A 17,372-nucleotide genomic window follows, 5' to 3' on the forward strand; every position below is an offset into this window, starting at 1 on the left:
CCCCGATATTATTAATTCATTAGTATGGAGGGCAAAACAGAATTGGAGTTTGTTAATGCCTCCCTACTTTCACGAGGCGCTGAATCTTTTCTATTCGGCTGTCGCTAAAACCACAAAGAACTATACCTCAAGGTTTATGGAATGGTAAGACACAATGGAACCTATTTGTAGATGCCAATTTATTTTTTCAACTCTACAGCCTGCCGCTCCTCTCTGACCACCATTGTAGTTGCACACTCTTTTCAGTTAAAACCACCTGAAATTCGTCGATTTCAGCTTCCAAGTCAAAATAACTAGCCAACCAATCAAGTTTAAAAATTCTTCCCGTATGCCACATCTCCTTTCCTTTTAGGCATTTTGATTGTTTGAGGTGCATACGAAATAAGACTGTAAATAGGTGTTACTAAATGACTCAAGGGGAATTAAGTTAACCAATTACAGTTTTATCTTCTTACTGCAGTTACGGGGGCTTAATAGAAGACACAAGGAGAAAAAGACATATCAGACTCTTCCTCTGCAACAAGGAAAGTGACTTCTCAACTAGTTGACTCCCTTTCCTTCTTGAACCCATAAGCCCTATTTACTCAAATAGCTGGATTATTGAGTAACCTTGTGGAAGTGTTGGGTGATACTAATCAGCAAGAAGATTCATTTACCCTTTTGCTGGTGAAACTTATCAGAAAAAAAAAAGGAAGACGTGAGGAATGGGACAAAGCCAAATATGAGCCCAGGTTTTGCACATTTACACAATGTTTGGAGTGTGTCGCATTTGTGCCACCATGGCTTATCCAATCAATGATATGGTGCTGATAAGCCCTACCCGGCTACCACCACATCAACTTGATACAATGAGCAACTTATAAACCTATACCAATGAAATGGCATCCTAAGCTATGTTCTCTAAGAAAATATTTTCAAAATGTGCTTATAATCCCTCGTTTCTTTGCCATTTCAAATGGTAACGGATAATGGTGGTGCCCTCTTATTCGACAAAAGCCATCCAAACATCGATTTGGTTGCAAGTTCGCGCATGACCTAGTTCAATCAAATAGAAAACTTCATTGTATTATGTCTTCACCCATCCAAACCTACTTTATCTAAACCCTAGAGTGAAGGTTTAGGACAATGCACTACACGAGTAAATTCCATAGTGCTCAAGATTCTACACCCTTCTCTCTTGAGTCTCCTCGATATTTATCAGCTCATACCTCTTTGTGTCGGTATTGTGGAATTCAAAGGAAAGCCTGTGATAGTATAGAAAGAAGTATCAATAGTGGGAAAGGAGAGAGATTTACCAGTTCTGGTGACCTTGTTCATGAGAGAGAGAGAGAGAGAGAGAGAGATGGGGTTAATGTCGCGAAGCTGAAGCACGATTTGGATCGTTTTCACTCGTTCCATTACAAACACGCGTTTAAGAGACACGAGGTAACATAAAACGATGCTGCCCACGTTTCACAGAGACTTCGCATGTACATTAAAACGACGTCGCAGCCAATGGAGTTGGGACTGCAGCGTGTAATTGGTAAATTTCGAACTCATACCGAGTTTATTTCTAGATCGAAACTGTTTAAGTTGTAGAACTTATCACCAAGATGAATATTGTGAAATATTATGTTAATCGGATATCGATTGATACATAATTAGAGGTGATTTTGATGAATTTATTTTTATGAAAATAGATTTGGGCATATTGGATGAAAACCATATTTCAGGGCGACTGGAACCGTTACACACTTGCGTTTAAGAGGGGTGTGCGAACTATTTGCAACTACAAATTTTCTATACTTAGCTTATTCTAAGCATAATTCACAAATCTTATAACAATTTGTTATACGCAACCTAACAAATATCCATGAGCTTTCTAAAATACCCTTCCCACAGGCCACCAGTCGTCTTCCCCCTTCTCTCTCTCCCCGTTCTGTCTTCTCTTCTCCCCCCTCTCTCCCCGTTTTGTCTTCTCCCACCAGTCACCACCACCACCAACACACACCACCACCACACCAGTCATTTTTCTTCTTCTCCTACCCAGGGCCGGCCCAAGGTATTTGGATGCTCTAGGCCAAGTGGTGGAATAGTGTTCTATATAAATTTTTTAATTTAAAAACAATAAACAAAAATACTTTTCTATATATAATTTTCGTTCATACTATTTAACATGGTAAATATTTTGGCCTTAATGGCTTATACGGTTGCAATAATATTCAGTAGACTCAAGTTTGAATCACAGCAGCCCCAATTTGTGTGATAGAAGAAATTTTTTTTTGGCAAAAAGACACTTCAAAAAAGTACCTTAACAAGATTTGAACCTAAGCAACTTAGGTAAAAAAACAAACACTTTACCACTGAACTATCAAAGGAATTTGTATTATAATTATACACAGAAAATATATATACTTATCTAAGAAGGGGGTGCCCCATTTTTGGCCCAAAATATGGAGGCCCAAGGCGGCGGCCTCTTGGGCCTCCCCATTGGGCCGGCCCTGCTCCTACCCTTCCCCTTCTCTCTCCCCGTTCTCTCTTCTTCTGTTAACACCACCACCACCATCACACAACACCAAAACTTAATAACTTTCCCTAAATTGTGGTTGACAAAAAATTATACTTTTTGTTAAAAGATTACATGGTCAGCGAAAACTCCAGTCGTGGCAAACAAAGTTCGATGAGGTCGATAATTTTTTCTTTGGAACCTCCAATCAGATATCCAATCCCGAAAATATCTATCAAAATCAGAAATTAACTTTTGAAATTATTCAAAGAATTCGGAAGTTAGAGTTCATCGCACATTATGGTAATTGGAATCGTGCATTGATGAAATGCGTTTTAGCACAATCCAATATCCTTAAAAGCATTTCGTGCATGCACGATTGACATCACGCATTTTGGTAATGCGCGATCAACTCTAACTTTTGAATTCTTTGATTAATTTCAGAAGTTAACTTCCGAATTAGTGGGTATTTTTCAGAAATTAGTATCTGAAATTTTCTAGGCAACGAGAGTAGAATATGACCCCGCCCTAAATCTGAAATCGAATGAACCACTGCTCGTTGTTGAAAATGCTTGATGTCTACGTACAGGATTCACACGAAGGAGCTGAAGCTCGTAGAATCTCTGTTTGTTGTTGAAAATTCTTGGCGGCGATGGAGGGGCTCTAAATCCGCTCACATAAACTTGTTTTTGCGTGGTTATGGGAATTAGAGGTGTTCTCTTCTGAATGAGTTCTGATTTCTGTGCTGTTTTTTTCTTTTTTTCGTTTTCGGCAAGAAACGGTGAGTATGGTGGCTATGGTGGAACCGGTGGGAGGGAGGGAGGAAGATGGGTGGCTATGGTGGAACCGGTCGTAGAGAGGGAGGAAGATGGGTGGATTGTGTTTAGTAATTTTAAGGATATTTTTGTCTATTTTTTTAAGGGCATTTTTGTTTGAAAATGGTTTATTTTAAAACAAGTTACATTTAGAGAATTTGTGGTTACAAATAGCTCGGTCCGTTTAATATACATGAGGTAACCCAAAACGATTTTGCTGAAGTTTCACAAAGACCTCGCATCTTGAAAATGCGAGGTCACTTATAACAACGTCGCCTCCGTTTAAAGCTCCAATTACAGGAACTAGGACGTCTATTTGGTAAATTGCGAACTCATGCCGAGTTCTTTTTGTTGATCGAGGTTGTTCAAGTTGTAGATATTATCAAGGAGATAACTCTTGTTAAAAATCGTGTTAATCCAATATCAACTATTACATAATTGGAGATGATTTTGGTGAATATATTTTTATAAAAATGGATTTGGTCACACCTGATCAATCCCACCTCATTACAGAATATACTAAATTCAATCCAAGCTAGGGAGAGAGAAAAAAAAATTATGGTGGTTCGTTGCCTCGTTGGTTCAGCTATTGCAAGCTTACTGACATAATTCTTTTCAGTACGATCCTTCGCATTTGCTCTTAATCATCGCTACATATTTGCGCTCTTGTGAATTTTTATAATTTGGAATGTTTTTTTTTTTTGAAATATCTTTCGAGCTCGTGCTTCTGCTTATACATGCACGGACATGCGCATTTTGTGACTTTGATTATGAGCACCGGTAAACTGACAATTAGAAAGAGAGGGAGTATCTCTTTGATGACTTGTTAAACTACCTATGCTCTCTCCCCTTGTTGATTGGAACGGTGTCGTGCTCATCAACCCCTGTCCTCGCAACTTGAAAATGGAAGAGCCCGGTTCCGCAACGGGAAAAAAATCCTTATTTTTTAAGAAGACAATTTCAAACTCAAAAATTATAAACTTATTGAAATCTAAAAATATGCAATATGGAACTTATTTGAAAGATCTTATCGAGATCTTTTATACGATGCAAAAAAAATTGAAAATTTATTTTTTATTTACATTATTTTTGAATTTGAAAATGTGAAATAAGCTGCTTATTTTTTAAAAAGGTTTCTGGAATGAGGCCTAGCTTCTGAGCGTATTCCAAGACACAAGTTGGAAGCCATCCGAAACGGCGTCGTTCCTTCACCCAATTCCATCGAGATACAAGCCGGCTATAACCCGACTCGATTAAAGCTTCTTTGAAAAAATTTCTTGGGTAGACAAGCAAAATTCAAACATATTCGTAAAAATAGTTAATTTTTTATGGTAAAAATCGTTAATTATTATCAAATAAATCTCGACAAACAAAATTCAAACATGTTCGTAAAAATCGTTAATTATGGAGTATCAAACAGATGAGTGATTTTGCCACTCTCTTTTTTGTTAATGACACTCCATTTTGTGTCCTTATTAGATGATTTGTATTTTGTGAGAGAAGGGGAGTGACAAAATCAATTCCCATAAAATACAGTAAAGATTAAGGTACAACAAAGGTTGTACATCAGCCATGTACAGATGGTTTTTGCCTCCGTCTCGGGTCCCGCAAAGATGATCGGAGCCGCTCATTTAGTTCAAAACATATTGTTTGTGGTCACTGTAAAAAATCATCTCAATCCGATATCGGTAAAGGCATTTACGAATCATCCAACTTTGCTTCAGAATTTAGTCGAGTTGAATGATTCGTAAAAAATCATCCAACTTCCGAAGTAAAGTTGGATGATTCGTAAATGCTTTTATCGATATCGGATGGAGATGATTTTTTACAGGGACCGTAAATAATATGTTTTGAACTAAATAAGCGGCTCCGATCATCTTCGTGGGACCCGAGATGGGCATAAAAATCATCTGTACACGGCTGTTGTACGTCCTTTGTGTACCATTAGCAGCTCTCCATCAAATAAAGCTCGAACAAACAGTTACTCGGGCATTTAGGAATCGATAAATTTTTGGGTGCCGGGTGATAACACGTCGGCCAGCCGATGTGGTGCTCAAGCAACATATTTTGACCGTTCAAAAGTGTATTGGACGACCGAGATTGAATCACTCTCTCTCTTCTTTTTCTCTTTTTTCTCAATTCAAATCCGAGCTGTCCAAAACAGAAATAGACGTTTTAAATGTGCAGAGCAGGCATCACAGGTGGTACCCATTCCGTGCTGAAAATCTTTAGGAACCTTATCCGCGATGCTATCCGCCTATCTATAAAGCCAAAGCAAGCAGCGCCGCTCCATGGAACAGTTGTTATGGTCTAACAGTCATTGCTTTGAGGTTTGCTGCTCATGCCTCTAAACTCTTTCTCTTTGATTACTCCTATTGGTTTTACTTACTAATCCTCAGTACGATCTCTAGCTTTTCTGATTTCAATTGATCTGTTGATTTCTGGATTATTGTGGGTTTCTCTGTGATGATTAAAATGATGACGAGTCTGAACTCTATTTATCCATTCCATTCACCCATGACGACAATGAGGCATTTGTCTGAGAGAAACCCCCTCTTTCCTGTAACTTAGTGTATATAGCGGCCTCAGTGAACAGTTTGGAGTTCGATTTCTTTACTCGTTTGACAAGTCGTTGAGCATTATCCTTTAATGTGATTGGTTAATACAGTGGGATCGGTAATTTTTGATTGAGCTTACCCGTTGTTTTTATCAATCACATATTGGAGGGTAATGTTCACCCACTTGTCAGGTTGTTTTCATTCAGGTGGGCTGTCCTAAACAAACTTGCTCCGATACAGCAAAATCTGATCCTGAAAGAATGTCGCAATGCACTGTGCCTGTGTACACGTATATTGCATGATGACATGGTGGGTATGAAGTATGGACTCTGATTTTGTTCACTCACTTGACTTGTCGGTGAATGAAACTCCCTTTTGTGGCTGGTTGAAATAGTAGGACTTGCCTCAACATTTTAATCAATTGGTTCTATTCATTCTCGTGTCAAGTAGGTGGACAAGATAAATTTTAGTGCATCTCGCATGAACAGCCATGTTTTATCTTTCATGAAAGTATTATGAACTTTGAGTTTCAAAGTTGAAGATTGAGTTTAGATCACGTTTGCTTGTTTTATCCATTTTCAATCACTCAGACTGAAAATGGCTCCAAACTCTAAGCCTATCGCTTCTAGTGGGTTATTTTGTTTGATGTCCTTTGGTAGTTAGGGTAGATTAAACGGTTAAAGAATCTAGAGTCGTCTTGTCAAATCTGACATGATGAGGCAAACCCACTCTTGTAGATAGGAAGGAAGGATAGAATGGCATTTGACATCATTATCATGGTGGATAAGTCTTGGAATCAAATGGTTTGTTTGCTTTTAAGGTGAGAAGTGTAGAAAAGAAAGTTATATACTAATTCAATAAATTAGGATTGTTGTTTAAGAGAGATCATGTTTAAGATGTCAAATTGTCACGTAGGAGTATCTTCAACACAGATTTCATCTAGGAAATGTCAAGTTCTATTTGAAGGTGCTCATGTGGCAATTTGAAGAGTTGGATACTTGGCATCTACAAAATATGAACTCTACTTGTCAAATGTAATCTGAAATTCATCTAAATTTTTTTGACTATTTTTACCAAATTTGAGCACTAGCATATTTGTCCTTTGACTTTGCAAATGGCATGACTATTCAAATGGGAATCTCCAATTGTCCTTTTTCTTAAACTGACGCTATGACTTTGGACATGTGGATTCATATAACAATCCATAGTATATAGCTTTTGCTATGCCAAATTTTACACCCAAGCTTTGTATGTCAAAACTCCCATGGAGACTGACATTTAAATGGGAGAGAAACGGACTTCCGCTTCTTTTACCATTAAGGGTGTCAAACAACATTTGAGATCTTCAAATTTGGAGATTGCAAAAACTTTTGCAGGCTTAGGCCTTAGAGCAGCTCCAAGAGAGCCATAATGATCAATTTGGAGTGGACAAAGTAACAAATGGAGTGCTAGATCACTCCAACTGACCGGCCAATTGTAATGAGAAATCTGAGTTACCATTTGGCGTATGAATTCTGCTGCCTAATTTGGCCGTTCAAAAACCGCTATGCCAAATGATAAAGTTCAGCATTATTTTGGTTGGCCATTCCAAAGTTGAACATTGAAGTTTGAATTTGGGGGATTGTTGGAAATGGGAGTTAACATGTGAGAATTGAGGGAATTTAGCACTTCATTTGAAGTCTGTTTTGCAAAGCTTGTTCTTCATTGTGTTATCAGTTATGCAATGCAGGTTATCATTGCTTGGCAAAAGCAAATACTTTAAAACTCTCTGAAGTCAATTTTGCTGAACATCACAAGTTATTTTACTGTCAGGATGCAATGCTGGTTGTCAAAATCATTCTCATTGAATATCTTCAAGTATTTGATATGCAAGTCTTTATGCAAGCACGGCATCCTATGAGATTATCTTTTTTTCTCTCTCCCTCGACTAGGTTTGATGCTATATCCCGAATGACCTCTGTCCTCATTTGGGCTACGCATAACTTCCAAAATAGGATGCCATATCCCTCTGATTATCTTAGTGGGTGAATTTGAATTTTGAAGACATTGGTTGGTGCTTGTTTTGACAAACAAATTGGAAGAGTATGGATTCAAGGGATGTTAGTTCATAGCAAGCATGTTGTAGACAGTGTAATTGTGTCCTTTAACACATGCTTTTTATGAGCACTTCCCTATTTTTCCGTTGGGTGGTTTTGTTCCCTCTATTAGCTGTTGTTGGCCTATGCAAGTGAAGTAACATATGGTTCTGGGGTTATGTTTCATCTGCCTTTTTACAGTAGTAAGCATTGATGGAACATAGAGTTGCTGAGGATTTGTTTATCAGTAACAAACCAAATTCTGTGCGTCGCATACTGGGAAAAGGCTTGCATTAACCATTGGTCTGGCCCTCAGCTGCTAACGAATTTACTTGAGTGTAGATATTACTCATAGTTACCAGTGAAAGGAGATACCTAAGTTGATATAGCTTTCATTGCCTATTTTTGGTTTGTCAATTGAGCGGAGGCTTGGATTCCAAAGCATTGGAATTTACTCGGTTTTGATTCTTTTGGCTAATTGGGTATCCGGAAATACGTCTCTCATTGCCAATCTAGCTTTTGCACTTTCCCATGTGATTCAGTTGTACACAGGTGAGCAATATGGTAGCTTGCATTGGAGACTAGAAATCGGTTCTCTGATATCCCTCTCTCAGAAGATTTGTTTACTGGAAGAGAGCATAAAGTTCAAGTGTCTCAAATGTATCAGACTTACCAGAAAAAAAAGTGTCAAATGTATCAGTCCAGCGCTGCAAACTTGAAAGCTTTGATTATGGAGGGATATATGTGTATATATGTCCAAGTTGTATTACCTGATGCTAGGGGGTGAAGTGCAAGCACACTCAGTTAGCTTTCTCTGCTTATATCACCCAAAACAGAGATTGGTCTCTTATACGTAATTTGTTATTGGTGTGAAATTTGATTTTTTTTTTTGGGTTGTATGTGATGAATCTCAACAAATTGTTGTACCAAAATGGAAGCTTAAATCTAGAGCGAATGTGTAAAAAGGAGTTGCTGTCATGAGCTCTTTCCCTTGGTTTGAATTGTTTCTGTATATTTTCCACTCACTCCTCTTGGCCTTTTCCATTGCAATTTGTGTCAATATTTTTTTGAGCAAGGAATTCATGTTAGTATTAACTATTAAGCATCCAATATCATGTGCCTGCTGTGTTATTCTATGCTATGATTTCTCTTGTAGGGCCGTATTCAGTTTTGTGGTTATGCGACGACTAGTTTTTGGTTTTTCACAAGCAGTAAGATGTTAAAAGCTTATATGTTGCACCGATCAAAAACAAAAACTTTGTATGTTTTGCTTCTATAGCTAGGATTCATATGTTTGGTTTTGATAATCGGACTTGGGAGTTGCAAACCTTTGTTGCACCTCAAAATGACGCTTTTGAGGTCAACCGTAGCCAAGCCGAACACCTCCTGGACTTTTTTGGGGCCAATTCCGGAACCGAGACGAACACCTGTTAGCTTGCATTTGGTAGCAATTATGTTTGGATGATTGCAAATGCATCCTTATGGCTTACGCAGCCAGGCAGCCTAGAAGAGATGAGTAGCTCAGAGCAGGCCTGATTGATGCTTTAAAGTTTCCACTATGGGAAGTGTTGTGCTAGAAAGAAAAAAGAAGAGAGAAGGAAAAATAGTTTCCATTGTGGTTTCATTTCTCCTCCCCTATCAAACAAGTGTTGAGAATTCCCTTTTAGTTCTCTCCCCCTATCTCTTCCATTAGGCCCTATTTGGAACTTGGGGAAGGGAAGGAAAAATAATGAATGGGAAAATTAGAGGGAAAGTTAAGAAGAAAGTGAAGAGAAAATTGAATTTGTTTTTTTAACTTTGGCTTCTCTTTCTTTAGAAATCAAACAACTAAAGGAATTTTTTTAAAATACACTAGGGTGTAATTTGGCATAGGGGAAAAGTTAAGGCAAGTTCCGTATGAATTGATCCCATAAGAGGTGATTGCACTTAATTAGGAGGTTTCGAACTTGATACCTCAGAGCGTAAACCTATAAGTCTCGGGCCTTGACCACCAGTCAAGTCATTAGGTTGTCATCTCTGTAACCAACTCAGTTGATCTCCTGTTTACATAAAGCAAGGTATTGTTGATTCCAGAAATCAATAAAGAGTGCTCTGTGAGAAAAATTGAACTATTAACAAGAGAAGCTATTGAGTTGTGCACAAGCAAAATGATTCATGAATCCCCCATCAATAAGAGAAGCTATTGTTGGAAAACATGGGAACGAACTTACCTTAATCTGTAAACCAAAAAAATAAGACGCTCAGTTTTTACCCTGTGTAAAGCAAATGTACATTCGAAATTCAATCCAAATGATGCAAAAATGCAAATAATCCAAAAAAATATCAGCATAAGATCATTGGACCATATTATGGAGCAGACTATTCGATGAAGGCGAGCTTTGCTCGCTTAACCAAGGGTCCTGCACTGAAATAGGCGAAAAATCCGCTGTACTGATGCTATTGATAGCCCCAGCCTCTGTAACAAATAGACCTCTAGGATCCAATTCTGGCTTCTTAAATGTCACACCGAGTGTATTTTCGCTCAAATTAGATGACGATGAACAAGTGGATGTCTTATATAAAGCCGGTGTATTATCTTCTACTGAGGCACATCCACTGAGCCTAATATGCTCCAGAACAAGCGCTACTTCGTTCATCGAAGGCCTCATGTCTCTATCATACAAAAGGCATCTAAATGCCAGCTCAGAAACTTGATGTACTGATGAAAGGGTCCACGAATCCGACTCTGCCTTGATTAATGGATCAATTATCTCGTCTAACCGCCCCTTCACAATTCTGTCCATAGCCAGAGAAGCCAAGTTCACCTCATTCTGGGGTCGAGAAAAGTCCACCACTTTTAGTGCCGTTATGATCTCCACAAGCACAACTCCGAAGCTATAAACATCGCTTTTGTCGGAAAGTTGGAAGTTCTGATGGTACTGAGGATCCAGGTAGCCGGGAGTCCCTTGTGGGGCGGTGGAAATATGAGATGTTTCGGTGAGACCAAGCCTAGAAAGCCCAAAATCCGCTACTTTGGACTTGAAGTTGTAGTCCAAAAGTATGTTGCTTGACTTGATGTCCCTATGGTATATGGGAGGGCTTATCGAAGAATGAAGAAAGGCTATGGCTTGAGCTGTTTCTGTAGCAATAGCGAGGCGAACTGGCCAAGTAAGTCCTTCTTTCGTTTGCCGATGTATATGCTGAGATACGGTTCCATTTGGCATGAACTCGTAAACGAGGATTTGTTCCCCTTTCTCTACGCAACAACCTAAGAGGCGTACGAGATTCGGGTGGCTCACAGAAGACAGGAGTCTGATCTCATTCATGACTTGCTCTATGCTTTCGGTGTCTCTATGTCTAATCCTTTTAATGGCAACCCATTCATCTTTATTGAGTTTTCCCGCATAGACTGTTCCATAAGCCCCGGTTCCTAGGCGTTGTTTGTCTGAGAAGTAATCTGTGGCTCTCTCCATTTCTCTGTAGGGATAAATGGGGATGGTCATCCCTGTAGCTTCACATAACCGGCGGTTCACTTTCTTTGTGTGCTTTAGATTGGAGCGCCTTCGTATAAAACAACATGTCAGAGCCACACTGATCATTAAACAAGCTCCTGCAACAATACCTGAGGCAAGTAGACTTAAACATTCAGAAACAAACCCAGAGTCACCGACTAAGGCACGAGATCAAACATTCGTATAAAACTGGAATTACCTCCAACTAAGGCACCAACTCTTGTTGTACCACCGCATTGGGCGGACATGTATTTTGCAGGGTTGCATGTTAAAGAAGCTGTTCAAACAAGAAAAGGCAGCAGAGAAACTGTTTATTTTCATTAGAAGTAGAAATCGCACCTCAAAAAAGACTGTAACACCCTTTGAATGATGCATAAATCATATATGCCGCCAAAACGGATATTCTTCAAGCTGGGTATTTTGCAGTTTGACTAGGTACAACAGGTGAACAAAATATCGGTACATTTTCCCCTCAACACGAACTTGTTCATTGTATATATTGCTTGTTAGAACAAATTGCACCTTTCTTAACAGAACTTTGGTCACTCACTAGTCACTCCACCCTCTTAGATTGGTGTCTTCTTAACTTCCTTTCATACCCCAAATCCTCCTTACTCTTCCAAACTCTACCCTTGTGGGCCCATCCCGGTTCTAGATTCCACAGAGAAGAACGTCTGTGAAAGAAAACCAGTTTAATCGGATACCTATGGTCACATGATCAATGCGTATAAAGTGGACTGTAAATAGAGTTCTAACTTAAAAGGCATCCATTTTGTAAACAAATAGGAGTATTGACGTACTCATCTTCAATGTCCAATCAAGCTGACTATATTATAGATATCGTTCTCTGCAGAAAGTATGAACTCGCAGTTTGGATATCCGTACAGGACCCGGGACGGGCCCATGAAGGGAGACTATGGAGGAGTAAGGAGGATTATAGCACAAATGAAGTAAAATCTACCTTTGTTATCGTTAACATAGTTCATCTTGTTGCTATGACGATGTGATATCGCATCCTCACCGGAAAATAGTCTATCTATTATTCTATATTTTCGGCATGCTGTAAGCGGAAGTCTTGTGCATTTTGTATGATTGAGGTAGAATTATTAACCAAAAGTCTCTCCACTTTCCAAATTTCATGTTCAGTGAGTGGTTCTCTACTCAAAAGGTTTTCAATTGCAATGGCAACTTTTTCTACATGTACTCGAATGGCTTGTTTGAAACTGGACTCCCAAGGAGAAAGAGGGTTATGGGGTCCCTCTAAAGGCATTTTATAGTACTACTAGTTAAATCTACACCTTTCTAATGCACGATTTACACTTACAAAACGCTTGTGCTTAATTGCTCAACTAGCTAGCTGGGGGGAAAACAATGCCCCAATCCACTACAAAAATGATAGACGAAAATTTGGACTTCCTCATCATATCAAGTGGTTGGTCGGTCTGGTGCTTGTGATTAGTGTCAAGAGAGTGAGTAGAAAGTCAAGAGTAGTATTTTGTTGAGAAAAAGGGTTATTATGATCATTTGAGTGGAGCCTTTTGAAATAGGAAGTAGTTATTTGGTGGTTTTGAGGCACCGCCATATGGTGCCCTAACACTCTTATCCACGACACATTTTTGTGAAATTTATACACTTAGTACGGAGCCTTGCAGAAACTGTGTGGTGGAGTGGATAAAGGTGATGGGTGCCCCAAGAACACCAAATAAATTTTCAATAAATAATAGATCACGAGGGCTCAAAACATAAAAAAGTAAGGATGATTGGGTCGGTTCCTTTCGTTTTCACTTAAATTTCCTTGTGGAACATCAATTTCTAAGGTGTCACATTCACACTATAGCAGGAAGGCGTATTTTATTGAAATTATGCATCCAATTGTAAAAGAATTCCTGCCAAGCCTTTTGCTTTATCCCACGAGTCCCTCCCTGTTTTTTTTTTTTTTAATTTATTATTATTATTATTTTTTATAACTACATATTTGAGTCAGTTTACGCATAACTCGACTACTTCTAAGGACTTTAAACCCATCGTTCAGTAGCAAGAGCCCGACTTCAAGACGGAGCAAATGCTCCGCAGAAATTGAATTCAAAGATGTTGATAGCATTTGAGAAATTTAAAACCTGAGACCGTATAAAAAAGCATACCCCTTAGTCTCAAGTATTTACCACTAAACTAAGTCTCTCCCTTTCAATGCACAAGGCCCCCCCCCCAACTTCTAGAACATAGTCGTTCTTAGACTGACGTTTAGCGGCCACAACTTGGGTTTGGAACCCTGCCCTAGGCCCCTAGTGGTATCAATGCCTAAGTTCAGTTAAGATTTTTGGAGCTTTTTTATTTTGTCTCTATTTAATTTTTATGCCTATTTTTTTATGAATTAGTGATTCGTCTCGAATAAAAGAATCGGAAAAGCAAAAACTTATAACTTTTACCCAAATATATTTTTGAAAATATCCAAGAAAAAATTCCCCAAAACCTACTTTCTATACTTTATTATAGAGGATTTGGATCTGTTTTGCAAGGGCCTAGGGTCCAACAAGAATCCAACGGACTTAAGATGTGACGCAAGTATTTACGACTGGAATTTTTAACCTTTTTTTTCAGTAAAATTTATAAACCAAAAGGGCGTAATCTCAACTTGAACTAAAAAGCTGGTCAACCTATATCTTCAACTTAAATTGTATCCTGTATATTTGAGTCAGTAAATAAAAGAATTTTAATATCATCCATGCACCTGCATTTATGTAACAACAATCAACCACCCATAAACCAATCCGTCCCTCCTTTAGACACTGCATATTTGTCTTGATAACTCAGGATACCCAAGTTAGTTGATGTCTAACTCGACTAATCTGATCAATCCATAGTTCACTAGTGAAGACCTAATTAAAGTTGGGATAAAGAATTGATAACACATAATATATTTCGAACTTGACATCTACCAAAGAACAAACTCCTATGTTCGAGGTTTTAAATGCCAACTACCCTATTTCAAACAATAAACATACACGATATTTTTATGAAGGAATTGCAAAGGGGAGTATTTGGTTTGGCATTTGGGGTAGTGGCATGGGAAATTAAAAAGCTTCTACCACTTAAATGGTATACAGCTATAGCATTTTCGGTTTGATCTTTTGGCCTTCGGTTTGCCTCATCGATTTGTTCGTTGTGATGATTTTCTTTTTCGGGTTTAGGTAGTTTTGATTGTTTTTTGTTTGGGTTATGTTCGCGGCTGTGTTTGGGTTGGTGTCTTGGTTAGGTTTTGGTATATTGGATTTCGTTTGCTTGTTTGGGTTTGAGGTAGTGAGGTTCTTGGCTCTGGTTTTTCGGTTTTCAAGTTGGCGTCTTGCCTTTCTTTAGATTTTGGGTGGCTTTTTGCCGTTGTGCTCTTGATCGTTTTAATTTTTTAATCTTTTATAAAGATTGATAAATTCTTTTGCTTAGCAACAAAAAAAAAAAATGCTATACACCTATAAAAATCATTTTTCACCGGGAAGTGATTTTCACACTTTCATTTTTTATAATTTTCAGTCCTTATTCACATGAATTTACTTTTTTCCCTTTTTAATTCACTTTTTCATATATCCAAGGGCAAAATAATAAATTCATGTGAATAATGATAAAAAATAGAAAAAAAAAATAAAGTGTGTATTATAAAAAAAAGAGTGTGCGTATCATTTTTCTTTCCTATTTACCTAAGAAAAAGTTCTACAACAATTGGCCCCCAAAAAGATATATTACCATAAAGAAAGGAGTATTTAATTACGAGATTATGTAAATCTCAAAAGCATTGGGTAAATAGAAATCTACCAAAAGTTCAAAAACTCAATACTGCTATCATAAATAAACACATTTAATTCCACAAAACTCACCTTTCCTGCAGCCCAACCCCGCCCTATACCCATCGCCGACGAACCCATCTCCGCACCGGCACCGATACCGCCTCCGCCCATCCACCGGCGACAAAAGTCTCGTACAATTCGCATTCTCCGAACACTCACAACCACCCTCTAACCACCACCCCAACTGCACCACCTCAACCTCCAACGACGTCACCGCCGGCAAACCACTCCCCGCCAACGTCTTAACCGCCGATATAGCCGAAAACAGCGACTCACACCCACTCCTCATCACCCCCGAGTACTCAATAAACTCCGTCCTCTTATTTTCCTCCGAGTAACAACTCACGTTGTTGTTGCTGCTGCTGCTGCTGCTGCTGTTGTTTCCCTTGGGCCCGCACTCGAGTAACTCGAAGTGGGTCTGGACAGTTGTGTCAGGAATCTCGCACGTTTTTATGGGTTTGCTGCAGTTCTCGAGGAGGATACCGTTTTGGGAAGTGGGGGCGTAGTGGCGGCTGAAGAGGTGGCGGAGGGTTTCGATTGGGCGGCCGCATTGGGCCGGGAGATTGATCAGAACGGTGTCGGGAGTGAATGATTGGACGGCGAATCGGTCGATGGAAACGGTGCCGTTTTGTGTGCAGTTGAGTTGGATTGGGCAGCCGGAGGAGAATCCGAACGGGAACGGGACGGTTTTCAGCTGGCCCCGTCCGCATGAACGCTTGCAGTTGGTTGGGTGGTGAGCGAAAATTGAAGGGAGAATACATATACTGAAAAACAGGAGTTTTTGAGTTGTTGTAATCATCAGAATTGAATCGATTCTCCTTGGCTGGAAGAGATTTTATTTATTTATTTTTACTGTGGACAGAGAGAGGGGTTAAGGCGTTTTGTTGTGGAATTTAGAAAGGGAGAAGATTTTGCGGATTCCCGAGAGAGAGAGAGAGAGAGAGAGAGAGAGGGGTTTTATGGCGTTTTGCTGTGGAATTTAGAAAGGGAGAAGATTTTGTGGATTCCTGAGATTCGGGGTGTGACATTATTGATTGGGGAAGAATTTGGAAAGGGAAAGAAAACAAAGAAATGAAGAGGCAGAGTAGGGGAATCTAAATTAAGAAGTCTAGGGGCCAGAGTTGGCCCTGGTTGTAAAGGTTGTCAACTTTTGTGCTAGGTACATTTTTACCTATCACTATTCGTCTATTTTTCTTTTACATATGCGTCGGTTTTACAATTAATAGACCCCACACATATATAAGAGAGAAGTGGTTGGTAGAAGAGATTCAAGAGTTATTATATTCTACTTGTCGATGAATGATCGTTTTAACATTATTCCGATGTGATCAAGCGGCATAAGTTGTAGGACCATGGGAGAATTAATTGTACTTCATTAAAAGTGCTATAAAAGGAACGACGATTCTTGTCATGGTGCTGAGATTTCAAAAGGACTCACCCGAGGTCCCTGACTCCCTGCAGTGCATTTGGTGCACTATTGATAACCCATGTCCGGTCCCTTTTACTTGCATATACCCCACTTGCTACCAGGGTCGACTCCGGAGTAAACCCTCCAAGTTCTTGGACTTGGACAACCTCCAGAGTCCAGACTGGGGTAACCAAAAAAAAGCAAACAAACTTAGGTATATAAGTATAAAAAAGTTTACATTAGTCACACAAAGAGCTTGATTAGTATTGTGGTAACTGACAAGTTATCAAAACTTTGGGCTGATGAGTTCAAATCCCAACGCCCCCACTCTCTCTTTTATATTTTTCTATTTTTGTTCCTCCTCTCTCTCTCTCCCTCCTTCCTGATGCTCTAAAAATCTCCAAAATCAAACTACATAAAAAATCCCGCAAGTCCATTTTCCTCCAAAGATCAGGTTTTTAATCTCTCTTGAAAAAATATAAACTCCCCGAAGCTTTGGGTTTTGTCCTTAATGTTGTTTTTGGACTTTGAATATAAATCATTTTTTTTAAATAATAGTATTATTTCTTCCCAATTTATAATTTCAGCAGGCATTTTATTTTATCTCAATTGAAAAATGAGGCTCCATTCCACTAAAAGCATTTTTGGGCGTTTGCGGCTTTTTTAATTTTCTATGCTTTTCGAGACCATTTATTCTTCTCACA

At 38.9% G+C, this 17,372-nt stretch overlaps 1 protein-coding gene, 1 long non-coding RNA gene and 1 other non-coding gene across 3 annotated transcripts; 2 read left to right on the forward strand and 1 right to left on the reverse strand.

Annotated features, from left to right (window-relative positions):
- Positions 1-5,524: 5,524 nt before the first annotated feature.
- On the forward strand, positions 5,525-8,958 carry LOC131331107 (uncharacterized). Its single transcript, XR_009201318.1, has 2 exons — positions 5,525-5,630; positions 8,486-8,958. It is a non-coding gene; the product is annotated as an uncharacterized LOC131331107 (long non-coding RNA).
- On the forward strand, positions 5,759-5,848 carry LOC131331678 (small nucleolar RNA SNOR75). Its single transcript, XR_009201479.1, has one exon. It is a non-coding gene; the product is annotated as a small nucleolar RNA SNOR75 (small nucleolar RNA).
- Positions 8,959-10,081: 1,123 nt separating the features above from the next.
- LOC131331108 (wall-associated receptor kinase-like 14) lies at positions 10,082-16,393 on the reverse strand. Its single transcript, XM_058364946.1, has 3 exons — positions 15,291-16,393; positions 11,624-11,701; positions 10,082-11,534 (listed from the first exon to the last, which is right to left on the reverse strand). Exons 1-3 carry the CDS (start codon positions 16,057-16,059, stop codon positions 10,267-10,269), a joined length of 2,115 nt encoding a protein of 704 aa, XP_058220929.1. The 5' UTR covers positions 16,060-16,393; the 3' UTR covers positions 10,082-10,266.
- Between the last annotated feature and the right edge of the window lie 979 nt (positions 16,394-17,372).

Source organism: Rhododendron vialii, chromosome 6a (genome assembly GCF_030253575.1).
Source record: "Rhododendron vialii isolate Sample 1 chromosome 6a, ASM3025357v1".
Classification (NCBI taxonomy): Eukaryota; Viridiplantae; Streptophyta; class Magnoliopsida; order Ericales; family Ericaceae; genus Rhododendron; species Rhododendron vialii.

Excerpts from the sequence above, each read along its gene's own strand:
- LOC131331108 (XM_058364946.1), bottom strand. The coding sequence starts at position 16,059 with ATGATTACAACAACTCAAAAACTCCTGTTTTTCAGTATATGTATTCTC. Across the intron at positions 11,702-15,290 it reads GGGGTTGGGCTGCAGGAAAG|CTTCTTTAACATGCAACCCT; the intron begins GTGAGTTTTGTG and ends TTGTTTGAACAG. Across the intron at positions 11,535-11,623 it reads AGTTGGTGCCTTAGTTGGAG|GTATTGTTGCAGGAGCTTGT; the intron begins GTAATTCCAGTT and ends TACTTGCCTCAG.